Source organism: Lacerta agilis, chromosome 15 (genome assembly GCF_009819535.1).
Source record: "Lacerta agilis isolate rLacAgi1 chromosome 15, rLacAgi1.pri, whole genome shotgun sequence".
In the NCBI taxonomy this organism is placed as follows: Eukaryota; Metazoa; Chordata; class Lepidosauria; order Squamata; family Lacertidae; genus Lacerta; species Lacerta agilis.
In genome coordinates, this window is record NC_046326.1 from 41,335,716 (window position 1) to 41,354,260 (window position 18,545).

Genomic DNA, 18,545 nt, shown 5'->3' on the forward strand with positions numbered 1-18,545 from the left:
AAGCCCGCAAGCACAAGACTCCTCTCTGCTCCTGTGGCTTCCAGCAACTGGCATTCAGAAGCATGGCTGCTACAGACTGCGAAATTAGCACTCAGGCGCTGATGCATTTCCACAGACCGATGTGGAAAGGCAGAGCGCTGAATGGTTAAGGTTGGAAGAATGAGCAGAGGAGAGAGATGGAACTGGGCAGGTTTGCCTGACTGCACCCCTCAGACCAAAGAATCCTAAATTGGGAGTGTCTCATTTTTGTAGAACTGGCCCCCAAGTGACCCAGGAGAGATTGGGCGGAACGGACTGTGGGAGTGTCAAAGTGCCAGAATCCGGCTTGCAGTTTCCACTGAAAAGAGGTAAAATTCCACCTGGCTGTATCAGGTGTGCGCCTTGTTACGAAACCGGCTCTCTGTGGACACCCAGCCCTCCTAAAATCCCCCGGATTAGAGAATAAAACTGCAAGAGGATTTCCCCTTGTGGGGAGATTCAAGGCTTTTCCCCTTACCTGGGGCTGGAATGCAGTTCCTCTTCCCTCCCTCCCTCCCACCCACCCGCCAACCTTAAATTTCTGTAGAAACAGTGTTGTGTAGTGGTTAGAGGTTACTGGAACAAGCAGGCCGAGGAGATGTGGGTTCAAATCCACATTTTGCCGTTGGGCTGACAGGGCTGAATCTTCCAACGCAGCTTCATTAGGTGCCCCGGAAGGGGTCGTTATTATTATTCCAAGTCCTGGGGAAAAGAACTTGATCCACTTTCTTTCAGGTTGGAGAGGAGCCTGTTGCAATCTCGGCCAGCCCATTAAGTTACGGTAACTGGCTTCTGCTTGAACGAGCATTAATGACGCATCCCTTGTTTACTTCAGGGATTATCTGAAGTGTCCGGGGGGGGGGGGCAGCCAAAAGGTCAGCGGTATTCAGTCTTCCCCAAAGGACCACACGCCTTCCCTTACGGACACTGTGGCACTGACTGCAAGGCCTCCCCACCGGCCACTGAGGGCCTGAACCCCTCTATCGGAGATGCTCAACGCCAGAAAGCCCCATTCCCTCAACAGCTGGGCTGCTGCCTCCAAAGAGGGAGGTGGGCGAGGGAAAGGATATTTCTGTATTATTTTGCTGTTTACAAAACAGAAAGGAAAATGTTCTTCTCCGGTCTGGCTCTCATCTGAGCTTCCTATTTTGCTTTCACACACTCAGACCGAGCATCTAATGAAGTAGGTTGTTGCCTAAAGAAACCCTCAAGCCATTTTTTTCAAAAAAAATGGTGGTTCATAGTCTCGAGGTGGAATGGATGACCACCGGGGGTCCCCTTCCAATTCTGTAATTCTACGATTCTTTCCTGCTCCATGTGCCTGGTTGGAGCTGTTACGTTGAGAGATTTGAGGCCAAGACAAAAGAAAGGCGTGCTTCACACAGCACAGAGTTAAAAATATGAAGCTCCTTTGCTCAAGAGGCTGCGATGGCCGCCAACTTGGATGGCTTTGAAAGAGGGAGAGACAAATTCATGGAGGATAAGGCAACGGTTGACTGCTAGTCACAATGGCTGTGTTCCTCCTGTACCTGATACGTCTGAATACCCCAGTTGCTGGGAGTTATTATTCCCTGCCTTTATTTCCTGCAAGGTGCTCAAGGTGGTTCTCCCTCTCCTCATTTAATCCCCATAACCATTCTGTGAGGTTGGCTGGCATGAGAGAGGCAGGGTCTGGCCCAAGGTTCTGAGTGGGGATTCGAACCCGGGTCTCCCAGGTCCTAATCCGACACTCCGGTTACACCATACTGGCTCTGTTGAAGGCCGAGCCCTCTCTCTCTCTCTCTCTTTCTCGCGTGTGTCCAGCAACCACGAGGCGGGGGGAGAGAGATAAGTGCCACTTGATCCCTAGGTTAGTGCTGTTGTCTTCTAAGATAAGAAGCTGGATTTGGATGATTTTGGCCCCATGACAAATCGCTCCTCTTCGTCGGATCAACAAGAGCCGGAGCACTTAAATCATGACCCGACTGCTAATGACGTGATTAATGAGGACAGAGGCTAATGAGACTAAGAGCGAGGAGACGAGCAAAGAACAGGAGTTATTAGTCCACCAGCCGCGCAGAGGCTGGGGGCTCCCCCCTCCCTGTTGCTCGCAGGCGTCACTTTCTCAGCAAGAGAGATGAAGCTTAGGGGTCTGGCGGTGAACATGGCTCCATCAACACACACAGATCCGCTTCCGCAAAAGGATTCGTTTGGTTCTCTGGGATAAAGGGGAATCCGGCGCTCGAGAGGCAACAAGACGTCACGTCACCGACTTATCCAGAGCGCCGTAATGTCAACAGGGTGAAGGAGACGAGAAGCGCAGCTCGTGGCAACAGGAAGAGGCCTCAGACCTGCCCAGTGGGGTTGCCCCGGGCTCCACGCCAGAGACCAGGAGCGTGGCTCACGTGGAAGCCAAAGGCTCTGCTATCAAAAGCGGAAAATCCCTTGCTGTAACTGACGCCTCCTCATGCCCCGTGTCGTAGGCTGCTTTCAACGTTTTACGTATGCGCTTGGATACGGTGGAGTTGTCACAACAGATGACAACTCCACAACAGATCTGTTTCCGTTTCTCTGAACTGCAGTCTGAAATATACTACGCCATGCTTATGCATCACAGGGGTTGGAAGGGACCCCAAGAATCATCCAGTTCAACCCCTGCAATGCAGCTGTCCCATACAGGGATCGAACCTGCAGCCTTGACGTCATCAGCACCACGCTCTAACCAACTGAGCTACCCAGCTGGTTAGTCGGTGAATTCTCATCCGGACATAAGAATGCAAAAAGCACCTGGATGCTGGATGAGGCCAAAGGGGGTAAGTCTAGTCCTGCCTCCTGTTCCCACAGTGGCTGACCAGATGCCCCCATGGGGATCCTGCAAACGGGACCTGAGCCCCACCGTCCTTCTTCACGCAGCGCCATGGTTAAACTGTGGAACTCCCTCCCAGTGAGGGCTGCCAATCTGGATGGCTTTGCAAGAGGACCAGACAATATTCATGGCTATGGATGGCTCCTAGCCAGGATGGCTCTGCTCTGCCTCCACAGTTGAAGGCTGTGATGCTTCCGAATCCCATCTGCTGGAAACCACAGGAGGGGAGAGGACTATTGTCCCACAGGCATCTGGTCGGCCACTGTGAGAACAGGGTGCTTGGCTAGACGGCCACAGGCCTGATCCGGCAGGCTCTTCTCGGGGTTTTATGTTCTTAAAATGAACAAGCCCGTCAGCTCACTTTGGGGGAATGCAAACAGGTGAAACTCGAAAAATTAGAATATCATGGAAAGGTTCATTTCTTTCAGTAATTCAACTTAAAAGGTGAAACTAATATAAGAGATAGACTCATGACATGCAAAGCGAGATATGTCAAGCCTTTATTTGTTATAATTGTGAGGATTATGGCATACAGCTGAGGAGAACCCCAAATTAACAATTTTAACTTTGGGGTTTTCATCAGCTGTACGCCATAATCATCACAATTATAACAAACAAAGGCTTGACATACCTTGCTTTGCATGTCATGAGTCTATCTCATATATTAAACTCCAGTAGCTAATGGAAACAATTGCTTACATAAATGGACTTTTCCACGATATTCTAATTTTTCGAGTTTCACCTGTAAGCTGCCCAGCGCAATGCCCCTCCTCATGGGCTCAGTGCTCCCCCTAACAACCACCACCTCACAGAGAGCTTTGTCCTGCCAGGGGAAGGCAAATGTGTGGCGTTTCTTTGATGCTCTGAAGATAACAGAGGCAGGAAGAGAAAGATCTATAAAATAAATGCCTCGCTGAAGTTTCAGCCAAGAATTACAGATGCCGCCGCCTTGTTAGAGAGGGTTGGGCAGCTGCCGCAGGAACCACAGGGATCCCTCCGAGAGCCAAAATTAAAAATAAACCAAAGGAATTCTGCTGTCCTTTGAACCAAGGGGACGTGTGTCTGTGTGTGTGTGTTTTGGACTGGAGAAGTGGGTTCTTGTTTTTTGAAGCGAGAGACGAAGGGCGCTTTCCAGATTGTTGGTATTTTGGGGCAGGATTCAATCACACGCTGGCAAATTTGTGTTGCGCAGTTGCTGCTGATTGGGAGGTCTTGTGCAACAAAGCTGCTCCCCCCCCCCTCCCGGCACTAAAGACAACAAAAACCACCGGACGCTTGGATAGGTGCTTGCTTTGAGGCAGGGTCTCATCTAAATTCCCCACAAAGTTATGGGAACAAATGCCTCCTTAAATAGGCGTCTGACCTCCGTGCGAAGAAGTCAGGGTGTGTGGGCAGGAAACAGGTCAGGGACTAAGAATCTGTCAGGGATTCTTCAGCTGAGATTCCTGCATTGCAGGGGGTTGGACTAGATGACCCCTGGGGTCCCTTCCAGCTCTACTATGATTCTAAGACCTTCAATTCCTAAGGAAGCACAGCAGCGAACGAGGCCAGCAATCTGGCCGAGACAGGGCAATCTACTACGCAGCCTGCAAAATGTGTTGAAATGCATTAATTGTACAAATGCTGCTTTAAACAAGCAGGCTAGCGACCCACTGTAAGCTTGGGAGAAGGAGCCAAACTGTTGTAGTGGAGTGAGCGGGAACCCCTGCTTTGAATGCAGAAGTGATGCTTTAGGGCAAAACGGTCCCTTTGTGACAAAGCAAACAACTCGGCCACCCATGCAAGCAAGCGCCCCCCCCCCCCCGTTTACTTACTGGGTACCCCTCTGTTTTCTTCTGACACCATTTCAGCAGGGCGTTCCTCTTGGAGCCGCCGTACTCCCTCGCCAAAGCAGCCAAAGGGTCCTTCCTCTCCACGCTGGAACAAGGAAGAGGAAAAGGTTTCGTTAATGAACCTTCCCCCGTTACTCTGCTCGGACTGCTCTGCACTGAAAAGGGGGCCAGGGATTGCTGCCTTCTCCACGTGCCCCCCCCACGCCGAAAAACACACACCATACACGCAACCCTGCAGAAATGGTGGCCAATTTACGCATTTGCTATTAGGAAAACGCAGAGAGAGGGGAAATGTGGCAGGCTCCTATTTTGGCCAGCCGGGCCCTCTTTCGGATAGTCCATCATGCCCTCCCCGTCCCCAAAATGGCCATGCCCACCACTGAGCATGCTCAGCCCTACGCTGCTAAAATCGGCTGTGTGGGCCATCTCCTCTGCATCTGGTGACGCTTTAATAGCTTTATGTATTAAAAAATTAACAAATAGGTGCCAATAGGTGTTGAACGTGTGACATCCGAGTTGAGGCTGCATAGCTCGATGGGTAGAGCATGAGGCTCTTAATCTCAGGGCTGTGGGTTCAAGCCCCATGTGGTGTGAAAGATTCCTGCATTGCAGTGGGTCGTGGCCCCTTCCAACTCTAAAATTCTACGATTCCGCATGCATGGCAGGAGCTCTGCCGCTCAGCGCCGACAGGCAACACTGATGGGCACCCATGAGAGGCATTGGCTCAGTGGCACAGCACTTGCACTGCATGCCAAATGCCCCCCGTTCAGTCCCTGGAAGCCTCTCTAGGCACGGCTGGGGGGGAAAACCCAGCCTGAAACCCTGGGGGCCTCTGCCAGCCAGTGCAGGCAATATAGGGCCTAATAGCCTGGCCTCCATTCCCCCCCTTTCCTTTCTCTCTTTCAGCTCAGCTTCCGTTTCGCTTACCTGAGCTTGCTCGGGGGTTTCAGGCCACTGTGGGTGGAGGTGAGCATCCTGCCGGAGAAGGACATGGAGGGAGGTTTGCTCAGGGATTCCAGTGAGGGGCTTTTGCGAAGAAAGTGGTCTGGCTTCAGGTCCTCGCTTCTCCCTTTCAGCAAGTCTTGGTGGCGAGAGGAGAGAGACAAGGAGCCGTCATTTGCAAACATGATGCCTCCGTGGGGTGGGGGCTGCTGGTGCATGGCTGGCGGCAGGGCTCTCCTTCCTCGGTCCTGTATACCTGAAGGAGCGTCTCCACCCCCACCGTTCTGCCCGGACACTGAGGTCCAGCGCCGAGGGCCTTCTGGCGGTTCCCTTGCTGCAAGAAGCCAAGTTACAGGGAACCAGGCAGAGGGCCTTCTTGGTCGTGGCACCCGCCCCGTGGAATGCCCTCCCACCAGATATCAAAGAGAAAAACAGCTACCAGACTTTTAGAAGACACCTGAAGGCAGCCCTGTTTAGGGAAGCTTTTAATGTTTAATAGATTATTGTATTTTAACATTCTGTTGGAAGCTGCCCAGAGTGGCTGGGGAAACCCAGCCAGATGGGCGGGTATAAATATTATTATTATTATTATTATTATTATTATTATTATTATTATTATTATTAAAGCAGAGGTCCACCTGTTGGGGGTTCTTTGTGATTCCTGCCTTGCAGGGGTTTGTGCTCGATGACCCCTGGGGGTTACTCCCCACTCTACAGTCCTGTGATGCTATGAGCTGATTTCAAGACTCTCTTGTGAGAACACACCTCAAAGAGGAGGGTCTCCCTCCAAACAGCCCCCACCACCCAGGGCTTTGGCGCATAGAGCAGACACTCTCCAAGGGCTTCCCTGTGTGCAAACCCAAGCTTGCCTTTTCCTGCTCAGAGATAACCCTTTTTCAACAGCAAAGAAGTAAACGCAGATAAATGTTTTCTTCTTCTGCTGCTGCTGCTGCAAAGCTTAGCCATAAGCTCTCTCTCTCTCTCTCTCTCTCTCTCTCTCTCTCTCTCTCTCGCACACTTTTGGTTGGCGGTGGCTGGCCTTGCAGCAAGGACTGCAGGAGGGAAGTGAAGACCACGCAACGTTCAGGCCCAGGGGGGCTTGAGTTTGCAATACAGGAAGGATCTACTGAGGATCCTTAGGGGACTTCACTAAAGGTCACACATCCTGCTGTCTTATGGCTGTTCCAGTAAACAGGAGTCCCCACCCCACCCGAGAGATCCCTGGCTCAGATCCTCCCAGGCCATTTACTCCACGGCTGCAGCAAGGAGACGCCTGCGGTCTCCCTCTCCCTCTGCTCCTCCTCTGCTGTGTCTGACTATCTCTGCTCAATTAAGGTAATGGCTGTTCTGCAACTGCAGGAAGATCCAGGAAACGGCACCCTTTTTAATGACCCTCGCGGCAGCTCTGAGAAAAAAAGTCTCCCCTGCACGTAGAGCCAGGCACGTTTCTCCCCCCCACCCACCCCAGGTTCTTTGGGTCCTCGTTTTAAAAAGCTGCTTCTCTAAAAAGCAACCGACGCCGTCCCGAGAAAAACTGGGCGTGCAGAGACCCAGTGGAGGGATTGGTTGCTGCCAATGCCGTTGGACAAGAGGCTGAGGGGAAGTGGACAATACTGACATAGGTGGGCTGGTTGTGTAAGTCAGTGTAAGAACCACAAGCACAAGAACGACGTCACAAGAGCAACCAGGTGCCACAGCAGGAATCCCCGGAAGCTGAGCCTGAGTGTGATTCCCCAGTATACTGCCTCCAAGAGAGGAGGTAGCACATCGCCATCGCAGCCAGCCGCCAGCCACAGCTTCACCCTCCTCCGTGAATTTGCGATTCTATGATTCTAAACCTCTTTTAAAGCCACCCAGGTTGGTGGGCATAGCTGCCTCGGGTGGGAGAAGCCCCCGCAAGCAGGGCCTGAGCACAACAGCACTCTCCCCACTCTGGTGACTCCCAGCCTCCAAGAGTGAAGGTAGAACATACAGTAGCCATTGGGGGGCGGGGTGTCTAAGTAAAATAGGAGTTCCTGCAAACCGGAAGTCTGCCAGGCCTGCCCTGAACTTGAAGACAAGCAACAAATGATCTGCATGAGATCGCGCATACACACACGGTGCCAAACCCCAAAGTGACCCCTAAAATGTCACTAATAGGGCAGAACGGGGGCGGGTGGAACACTTTACATGGGCCCTGCCAACGTGCATGGGGGTCCGAAATATAACCCCTGTGTGTGGGGGAGGGAGGCCGTAATCCCCTGCATGTTTACTCAAAAATATGCCTGTGTGAGAGAAGGGGGAAAACAAAGCCATCCAAGCTGGTGTCCGTCAATGCCTCCTGCGGAAGAAAGTTCCACAGTTCGACGAATGCATGTTCTGCGTGGAGAATGACTTTTTTTTAATCTGCCCCGAGTCTTCCAACATTCGGCCTCGTTGGCCCTAAATCCCAGCGTTACAAAAGAGTGTGTGGCCGGCCGGCCTTTGGACTGTCAGTGCCTTTTGAGGCCGATGCTCTTTTCAGCAGATGACACCCACACAACGCATGGGATTCAAATGTCTTTGGACAAGGGGAGCCTGGGCTGCTGTCAGATCGCTGGAGAACCCCACGGGCTATCGCTGTTCTCTCAAAAGGAGCCGGGAGCCGCTGGGGGCGGGGAAGCAACCCCCCCACACACACACACACGCGGCCTGGGAGGTTGGCTGGCTGTGATTCATCCTTCCGAGCCACAGCGTTGCCCGACGGGCACCGAGGGACGGGAAGCAGCGAGAAAGAGGAAGGAACTGTGCTGGGAAGGAGTCTAAGTGCCCCGATCATGTCAGGCTTAAAACCAGCCACCCATCTCAGTGGCAAGAGGTGGTGGGACACACACACACACACAGTAACAACTAAGAAAGTCGGCCCCTTTGGTCTGGCTGGTGCCTGCTGGGGCTGGCAGGGTGGAAAGCAGGGAGCTGAGCAGTAAGTGGCGCCAGAACCAATGGCAGGTGGAGGCAGTTGGCTCTCATTTTGCCCCCAGCATCCTCCTCCCTGATGGGTTCTGCAAGGGGGAACGCTGAGATAGAGAAGGAAGCCACCCCCTGAGCCGCTTGGGGGGTAGAAAGGCAGGGCAATTGGGGCTGGTTGAATGTAGGTTGGTGGGGAAGTGCCCCGCGGCAGCACCTCATTTTTGAAGGTGGGAGTGTTGCATCCAGAAGGCCTTGCTTGCTATTCTTACAACTCACCTGCCAAGGGAAGCTCTGGAAGATCAGCGTGCTTGGAAAATGCCTTCCCAGAGGGCTTTGGGTTGCTGAAGGTAGAGTGTCTCTGCAACCAAAACAGAGAGAGAAACGGCCACACAATTTAGCTGGTTACACGGCTGGTTAAACCATACACCTGCGAAGACAGAAGGTATGTACCCCCAGGAGAAGGAACATCCCATCTGGTTGCTGTCAAGACACATTCAGCCAATTTCCCCCAGGCAGATCCGGCTCTGAATCGGGAGGTAGGGGAGAATATGCCCCCAGGGATATGTGTGTGGCTTGTTTCATGGCACAGAAAGGGGGTCCAAGGGGGTGATCTGGGGGTGGGAGGATTTTCGAAAAAGGTCAGATTGGAAATAGATTTAGAGTTGAAAATTGAATCCACCTCCCCATTGCATTTCAGGGGGTTGGACTAGATGACTCTTTGGGTCCCTTTGAACGGAGGGGACTTCGGCTTGACCTGGCTCTCTCTTTCCGACTTCTGCGTATCTCTCTGCACACGCCCCAAGGTTTTGGCCCCCTGCCCTCCCCATCACCGCCCACGCCCTAAGCATTTATTGTTTATTAGGGCTCCCGGGAGCAGGGCGGGGGGAGATCAAAACCAGTTCGTTGTTATTATTTTGAAGACGGCACCCAAAGTGACATCCACTGCTGGATTCCGAGAGGAGGTCAGAAGGGTGGGGACGGGGCTTCGCTTTGATCTGCCGGTATTTGGTGCCTTTGCAGAAAAGAAACAAACAGATCCATTTCCCCTTCCTGGTGGCGACGTGCTGAACCTCGCCCCCCCCCCCCGCCCACCTCTCTCTTCCCCTGCCATAAAAGGCTCCCTGAAGTCCGTCCAGCACCCAAATACCTATTCTGCAAAGGAAGGGAGGGGGGGCTGCTTCCTGCGTACCTGGATGGGCGAGACGGCGGCGGCCGGAGCTGTCCTGGTGGGGATGCCGCTGAGGGGGCTCCGGGAGACCTTGTGGACAGGAACGCTTTGTCCCGGACCACCTGTGAGGAGGAGAAAGCAGCCGGTTGGTCTTTGTGGTAGGGCAGAGGAACAGGCTGGGTGCTGGATCAGGCCAAAAGGCGACCCGCCAAGTCCAGCATCACTGTGGCTGACGAGGTGCCGGTGTTGGTTGCAAGCTGCCATCGCTGATGGCAAGTGAGGTCTAATGGAGAGTGAAGGCAGTGTGGTGGTGTAAATGGCCCTAAGAAGAGGAGTCTTTGCTGGATCAGGCCAAATGGGGCCCATCTAGGCTGGCACCCTGCCCTCACTGTGGCCAACCAGAGCTAGGGCTACATGCTGCCATCACTGATGGAGAGTGAGGTCTAATGGAGAGTGAGGGCAGTGCGACATAAATGGCTGCAGGAAGAGGCTGGCTGCTGGATCAGGCCAAAGGAGGCCCCTTCTGGGCCAGCATCCAGCTCTCATGGTGGCTAAATGGATTTGGCTGCATGCTGCCATCACTGACGGCAAGTGAAGTCAGGTGGAGGTGAGGGCAGCAAGATATAAATGGACGCCATAAGAAGGGAGCCCATCTAGGCCAGTATCCTGTCCTCAATGTGGCCAACTAGGCGCCAGCTAGGGATACATGCTGCCATCACTGATGGCAAGTGAGGTCTAATGGCAGCATGTATCCCTATCTGGGTCAGCATCCTGTCCTCACACAGGCCAACTAGGTGCCCCAATGGGCAGCCTGTAAGCAGGACCCGAGTTCAAGCAGCGCTCTGCCTGCTTGTGATTTCCAATTAGTGGTATTCAGGGGCACATTCAGGGGCATTCAGTGGCTAGTAGCCATCAACAGCCTTATCCTTAGGCATGGATTTGCCCAACCCCTTTTAAAGTCACCCCGAAAGCCCTGTAATGCAAGACTGCAGGATTCCCAGAGGCAACTGGCTGTCCCCTGTTGGAAGCAGGGAAGCTGGTCTGATCATTTTCGGTCTAAAACGCAAGGTTTGACTCGGCATATACAGGAAGGGTTGCAGCTCAGCAGCAGAGCATCTGTTGGCATGAAGGTCCCGGGTTCCATCTACGGCATCGAAACAGCCGGCCTGCTGGATCCGGCCAAAGGGGGCCCCTCTAGCCCAGCACCCTGTTCTCCCAGTGGCCAACCAGATGCCCATTATGGGAAGCCCACAAGTAACTACAGGAGTCTCCCCTCCTGATTAGCCCTGCATTTTAATCGCCATTTTGAACTTTTAAAAAATGCTGTTTTGCTGCATGCATATTGCTGCGCAGAGCCCTGACATTTCAAGAGATGGTGCATGTATAAAGGCAAACAAATCCAAACAGGAAATACGAATGAGAGCTGTGTGGGGCGCACAAAGACATTTTGTTAGAGAAATAAAGAGACCCTCAGCTCTGTGGCGTTTTGGGGTTTTTACCTGGGCACCCCAAGTCGAACGACTTGATCAACGATTTGACGGTAGCCAGGGACTCGGGGGGCGTTGGTGACGCGCGGCTGACAGAGACCCCCTGCCAGCGGCTGGCAGGATCCGCCTCGACTGTGTCCATCACCTCGATGGTTGGCCTGGAAGGAAGAGATGAGAGGAAGGTGAGAGGGAGGAATCGTCTCGATCTTCTTGAGTCCTGAACGGAAACCCTGGTGGGGTGGGTGTGAAACAGCACTAGCCCTGGGATTTTGCTTGCGTTTGTCTGCATTTTAACCTCCTTCCCGCCTCCTGGAATCATCAAGTTTTACAGTTGGAAGGGACGCCCAAAGGTCATCTAGCCCAACCCCCTCTCACAATCCTGAAACGACGTGGGAAACAAATGTACAGCTGTCCTTAGAAAGCCACACGTCTCTGGATTTGTGATGCAGTTCTTCAAACGGAAAAAATGGGGTAAAAAAAAAAAATGAGGTGTGGGGAACCTTTGGCGCTCCAGATCTTGCTGAACTAGAACTCCCATCACTGACATTGGTCATGCTTGCTGGAGCTGTTGGGAGTTGCAGCACAGCAACATCAGGGCGCCAAAGGTTCCCCACTCGTGTGTCCGAGTGAAAACAGCATACAAAAATGCATTACGTGAGGGGGGAATTGCTTGCAAAAACAAAAAGTGTCTATATTGAGAGAAATATTCCTTAAAAATGGTGAAGGGTTTTCATGAAGATTTGGGAAAAAAAAGAACAGCAAACGGATGCAGGAGTGTGGCAGAATGAACTGAAGAAGGAGGAAAAAAGAGAGACCGAAATTGACAAGATTGGCCCATCCCGCTGTAAGGATGACAAGGATAATGTAAAAGCAATGCAGAATAATGAGGACAGAGATAAAGTAAAAGAGCTATAAAATAATGACAAGGATGACAGAAATAGTGTAAAAGCACTGTCAAATAAAGTTAAGGATGACAGAGATAATGCAAAAGCTAAATATTATCGTTATTTCTTGCTGCATTCCCCCCACAGCTTTATAATTTTCTGCCGGCGAAAGGAACATAGCAGGACTGAAGAGCCAAGGTCTACCCACAATGATATGCAATGGAAGAGAGTTCCAAAGGTTAGGAGGTGCCCGATTCCCACAGTGTGGAGAATGGACTTCCTGATAGGAGGGCATCTGCAACTACATCATGCATGACAGATGGCCATCCAACCTCTGCTGGAAAACTTCCAAGGAAGGAGAGTCCACCACCTTCCAAGGGAGACCGTTCCACAGTTGAACAGCTCCTACTGCCAGAAAGTTCTTCCTGCTGTTTAGTCAGGACCCCTTCCTTGTAATTTGTAACTTGGGTTTGGGTCCTCCCCTCCAGAGCAGGAGATATTCCAAGTGACAGCCCTTGAGATATCGGAAGGTGCATTTTACGCTATTTTCTAAGAGGCGCAGAAGGCAGGGCCAGCTGTTCTGTCACCCTGTTCCCCAAACAACAGGCTTAACATAACAAGAAGTATAATTATTATGGTACCCCTTGAAAACCAACAAACTTAGGGTCGTGCGGCCTTTTGGGGTGGTCAGTTTTTGAGACTCATGGCTGCAGTGGTTGATTTCCCATTCATAACTTTTTTTAATGTGGCTTGCCACCTGCGATGCAATGACTTGCCATTTATGTGGATGCAGGAAAGGGGGGGGGAGGATGACAACAGGCACACGAGACGGATGAAAGACCATCAGATTCTGCGCTGAATGAGCTTCTCTTTTTCTCCTCCGAGCCTCGTGAGAGCCATTCTCTCTCTTTTCCTCCCCCTGGCACCTAGTCCATTCCCAAACAGCTGCGTGGCTTTGGCTGGGCTATTAATAGGCACTGAATACTTTTTCTCGGGGGGAGAGGTGTACATGGAGGGGGTTCTTTCTCCCCTCTTTTAGCATCCCAGCCTTGTCTCTGCAGCACAACGGCAGGCCAAGGTGGGGGAGCCTTGCTCACAGCTCAAAGGAGGCACTGTCTCCGGGCGAACACTGCCTGCCCTGCCCCTTGCCAAGTGCCCGGATTTTGGGCCAAAGGGAAGGGGAGAGCAGCAAGAGGGGCAAAAAGTGCCCTGGGGACGGATCGCCCCAGTCCTGGCCTGATCCAATACAGGGTGCGGAAAGAACAGAGTTTAGGAAGAAGAGACATCCGCTAGGATTTTTTCAATTTCGCTTTTTAGCAGACTGGAGTGGTGTGCTTCCGGATCCTGCGTACGAGGGGCAGCAGCTGAGCTGGGCTGGGCTGTTGTTTTTTTAACAGGGCACAAAAGGCCAAGCAGAGGCCGGATTCTGCAGGAGGGCGGCGGAGCAGGAGAATGAGGACGGGGGGGGGGGTTTCCAGCCAGCCTTTGGCCCCTTGGGGCTGTGCACCCAACCAGAGGGGAAAGGGTCCTTGGGGGCCACGATGGCACGGGGTTTGCTTGGGTAGGAAATGATAGAGTTGTACCGTTGGGAGGGACCGAACGGATAATCGAGCCCAACCCCCTGTGATAAGAAAATGAGGACAGAGTTGTTTTTAAGCATTTCCCGAGGAGGAGGCCAGCTAAACACCAATCTGCCATGATGGCCTTTGCTTTTCCAGATGTTTTGGGCTCCAGTTCCCATCAACCCCAGCTGAGACAGCCCTGTTTCAGATGACACTTCCCATCACCCCCAACCCAAGTGGCCATGTCTGGACCTGGGGCGGGTAGGAGTTGTGGACCAAAATATCTGGAGCTCATCAGGTTGGAGAAGGCTTTGCTGTGACCCCAAAACCATTTTACTGGGTTTGAAGGGCTACTGGGCATGAACGCACAGGTGGCTATTCTGAATGCATCCTGCAAAAAAAGAGCAGGAACTCACAAAGAACAGAAGCTTTTCTCCAGCAGATGTGACAAAGGTTCTGTCTATTTCAGGACCCCGTTTCCCACATTGCCTTCTGGAAAACACACAGACATGGAGACATGGGACTTGGAGGCAAGGCCTGCCTCTCGCTGTTGCTCCCCAGCCAATGGTCTTCAGAGGTAGACTGCCTCGGGAGCTGGAGGCTTCACGTAAACAGCAGTACAGCCTTACCATGCAGCTAGCCAGCATCACCTGTCTGGATGCGCTCGCCAGGTAGAAATCTACACACACACACACACACACACACACACACGGGAGATCCGCTCTGATCACATCTACGTTTAAGGAAGGCGCAGCAGATATTTTAAACCGACAAAAGTATAGAGAGAACAGGCGGAGAAGGGCACCTGGGCTGCCAGTCGCAGATTTATTTGCAGTTTTGTACAGGTCTGTTGAAATATTAGTCTCCCTCCCTCTCTTACACACAGACATACATATACGTGGCTCAGCAAATTATGTTTACAAGTATGGAAGTCAAGTAGTCCGATTGCAGAGCATTCCTGAATTGCACACCAGTGTCTGCAGGTGGGATCTGCCCCAGGCGGGTGTACTTCTGGGTGTCCCCACCACCCATCAGAGGAGGTGGGGGGGCCTCCAGGCTTGACCTCAGTGCTTCTGATCGAATGAAGTGTCTGAAGTTCATATGTGTGGCACAATATCAGCAGAGACCTGCTGGGACCCCAGGGTTCCCCCACCTCACCCCACCCCAATGCCTTCTGCAAAACTACGCAAGGGCATGAGGGGTGCGAGGCTGGAAGTTTCCCGCCCCTTGCTGTTATTGATCTGGAGCGTTTGCAACCCACTCCTCATCAGCCCAAAAGCTGAGTGGCTTACATACAAACAATCAAGGTGAGATGAGTCCCTGCCTGCAGGCGCACTGTCATGGCACAAAAGGAAAATGCGACGGGAAGAGAAGAGGAAAGAAGAAGTGAATCCAGGGTCAGTTCTTCCAAGTTAAACAGCAGTTCTTAAAAGAAACCGTCTGGAAGGGAATTTCACAACATTCTACCTCCCAGGGACTTGTGGGAGGGGCTACAATGACAAGGTGGCGGGAGGAAACAAGCCAAGGACCCCTGGGGAAAAAGCAACAAGAGAAGACACTGTTCATCCATGCTCCAGATGGGCGGGGAACAAATAATAAATACATCTCTGGGGCTGGAGGGCTAAATGGCACCGTTCCAGATTTGGCTCAGAGGCTGGCTGCTGCCGACCCTCAAAGTCTACTTGTGCAAATTTCTCAGCAACTGTTCTGCGGGAACACAGAAACAGCACTTCAGGGCATTTCAGAATGAGCGCCGGTCATGCCACGGACTTCTCCTGAGTAAAGATTCTGAGGAATGAAATAAAATAAAACGTGGACTTTCGATTGCCTTCACAAGGGATAGACGGGACCACCCTTCTGCCGGCTCTGTGGACAGGACTCCCTGCAGGGTCGTGGGCTCCCAAGATCCACCAGCTTGGCGCTTTCGGTCTGGGGGGGAAAGGAGCCATTTCCCGGGCTGAAACGTCAGCGATGCAAGCCCAACGTTTTAAAAGCATTCTTGTAATCCAAAAGGGTAGCTTCAAGTTGGAGAGGAAGAGACCCACAGTCCCGTCACCCCCGCAAGTCAGGAGAATTCAAGCAGCTTCCAAGTTTGCAAAGGGGGGAGAAGTGGGGGCGCAGGAAGACGGCTCTGTAGTGCAGCTACCGAGGGCATCCTCACTTGACCCTCATTGCCATCTGCCCTTTCTTCTTTCCTGCCTTCAGATCTCAGGAGAAGCAGCAGCAAGTGGGATCCGGAACAGCAGGTGGGTTTCTGGGTTTGAAGTCGTGCACTGCCACCTAGTGGCTGGTCCCTGTCGCTGGACCTTGAGGAAGCATCCAGGCAGGTGAAGACCGCCGGGTTATGATGGATGGGCAACACTCAGCCCCACCGGACGGACATTTGCTTTGTGCTCCATGTGGACAGTTGCCGTGGCAAACCCAGAACAAAGAGGTACGTGCGGTGGCAGGTCGTTCTCAGCGGAGAACCTCAAGTGTGCAGATTATCAGCTTTTTCCCATGCCCAGAACTGGGTCGTTTTAAAAACCTCGAAGCATCAGAACGCAAAATTGGGGGCCTGCAGCAACCCCGAAACTTCAGCTTCTCACATATTGCTTTCACGCAGCCTTCAGAGAGAATAAATCTCCCCCTTAAAAAGTTAGGTATCGGAGAGGGGAAAAAGACAGAGAACACGTAGAAATGGCGGTCTGGAGAAAATGCCGGGAAATTGTTTTGTTTCAAGTGCTCAGATGTTTCTTTCCCAGGTTAAAACCCCGTATTCTTCACCCACGTTTTCAAGGAGGAGCTGTTACGTGTGGCATTCCTGAGCCCCTGGGCTGGGCTGTGTGCTTCATCCAGGGCCCGGCTAATTGACTGGGATCAGAGATCTGTGGAAAGAGAAAGGGAGACCAAAGTTGGGCTTTAAGGGGTGCTGACAGGAGGCAGAGTCCAAAAAAATGGATGAATTGAAACCCGCCCCCCACCTGAAACGTATACTGAGCCAGGCCACTGGTGCATCAAGCTCATGCAGCGTTGCCTTCATCGAGGATGAGATGCCAGCCCCAGCCAGCATGCCCAACTGTCAGGGATGATGGGAACTGGAGTCCAACAATGTCCAGAAGGCACACGCATTCGGTGCCCAGCTCCCATTGTCCCTGATGGTCAGACCCTGTTGCCTGATGGGAACTGGGAGTCACCTGTGGCGAGGGGAATCATTCTCCAGGCGACCCGGCTGGGAAGTGCTTGCAAACTGGAGGGGGTGGTGGTCTTCAGGCCATTCATGGGAAATCAGAGGCAATGATTTGCTGCTGTTGACTAAGAACTTTGATCTTTGCAAGGCAGCCCTGAGGCCCATTTTTCACCAGTTCACATGACCTGCCACGCAGGGGGAGGAGGGGTTGTATGGACTGCTGAGACAGAATAAACACAACCCCCCTCCCTGAATTTTGAGCATATTTTCAATTGTCAAGTTCTTGGCCCTCCTTGGAAAGGTTCTCATCGTTTCCTACAGTGGTCAAGACTCCTGCCAAAATAAGATCCTTTGACTTTGCCCAGAGGTTTTTTGTACCATTATCCGTTGGTGTTTAAAGGCCTAAATGACTCAGGCCCCAAATATCTTGATAGACGGCCCCTTTCCCTACAGACCCTTTTGGCAGAGGCAGCCCTCATGGTAGTTCCTCCACCCTCAGCGAGGCCTTCTCTGGGATGGCCCCCAAGATGTGGAACTCCTTCCTCACAGAGGTGGCGCCTGGCACCTCCAATGCACAGCCTTCGGGGAATGCCGAAGACGCGCCCCTTCTGCTCTGGCTATTGACACGTGAGATGTCACCTTATTTTTATGGTTGCGAGTTGTTTTAAATTGCTTTTAAGGCACCCCTGGGCCTTCGGGTGAAAGTTACGGGATAAATAAATAAATAATAGTAAATAGTAACCCACACCGCCGTTGAACCCCATCACGCCTGCGAAACAAACCTCTTCTCCGCTCCAGACAGGCCCCTCCGAAACTGTCTCCTTACCCGAGAGGGCTGGCATCCGCCGAGCCCCCAAGGCAAATGATCAAGAGGCAGATGGGGGGGGGGAGGGTGTTAAAAAGGGGGCTCCCTTCCCCCCCCCCCCATTAAAAGCGAGAGCCCGGCAGCCTTCTCAAGCCTCTGCAAGACGGGACAGCCGCGACACACATGGAACGGGACGTGAGGGGGAGACACCAGCGGACGAGGGGGCTTAGTACACACACAGAGCGCAAAGCTGGACTCTAGAAGAGAGAAAGGGAGGTTAAAAAAGCAACGGAAGCAAACAAATAAAAATAAAAATTGTTAAAGCACAACGCAGCCTTCGGGGCATGTGCAAAGAGCAAAAAAAATAATAATGTGGGAAGGAAGAGGGTTATTAGGTTATTAGGGCTGGGAGCAGGCATGAGGGGTGGGTTTTATTTTTTTGCCCTTTGCACTGCCAGAGAACCTCTTACCTTCAGTTCAGGTGCGCTTTGGAGACCTTGGGGGTTTGCGGTCTGTATCCTCTCCGGGAACAAAAAGGGAATGTGAGAGTGAAAGTGGCGGAGAGAAAGCGGGGCTGGTGTTGTTGTGGGAAAGAAGTCAAAGGACAAGCGCTCCAAGCTGGAAGGGCAGGTGGTTTGCTGCCTGGGGCGAAGGGCACAATGATGGCACCCCCACAGAGAGGCCGACAGGAGTGGCAGCTCAGTTTTACCCTGACGCTGGCGGCAAGACAGCATCCTCCACTGCCCTTGAGGAGCTGGAGGCTAGTTTTGGGGGGCCAGGACAGGCTGTGTAGACTGAGGACCTCAGCCTTCCTTTACAAAAAGAAAAAGCAAGCTGCTAGTCCTTATGGATGGGCAGAGATATTCTTGAAAGCACACCGAGGGGGTCAGAGGAAAGGAGGTTCA

At 52.4% G+C, this 18,545-nt stretch overlaps 1 protein-coding gene across 5 annotated transcripts in view; it reads right to left on the bottom strand.

Annotated features, from left to right (window-relative positions):
- Positions 1-18,545, bottom strand: part of SPECC1 (sperm antigen with calponin homology and coiled-coil domains 1) — an 80,907-nt gene that overhangs the window by 10,508 nt on the left and 51,854 nt on the right. For 2 of the 5 annotated variants that reach the window (XM_033171527.1, XM_033171523.1), the window contains 5 exons: positions 11,233-11,378; positions 9,755-9,855; positions 8,842-8,923; positions 5,623-5,776; positions 4,678-4,780 (listed from right to left, as the gene is read on the bottom strand). In XM_033171527.1, coding sequence (XP_033027418.1) covers positions 4,678-4,780; positions 5,623-5,776; positions 8,842-8,923; positions 9,755-9,855; positions 11,233-11,378 — 586 coding nt within the window. Of the gene's footprint in view, positions 1-4,677; positions 4,781-5,622; positions 5,777-8,841; positions 8,924-9,754; positions 9,856-11,232; positions 11,379-16,377; positions 16,534-17,768; positions 17,898-18,545 lie in introns of those variants that run through there. The other 3 variants (XM_033171524.1, XM_033171526.1, XM_033171525.1) reach the window with 3 other exon arrangements.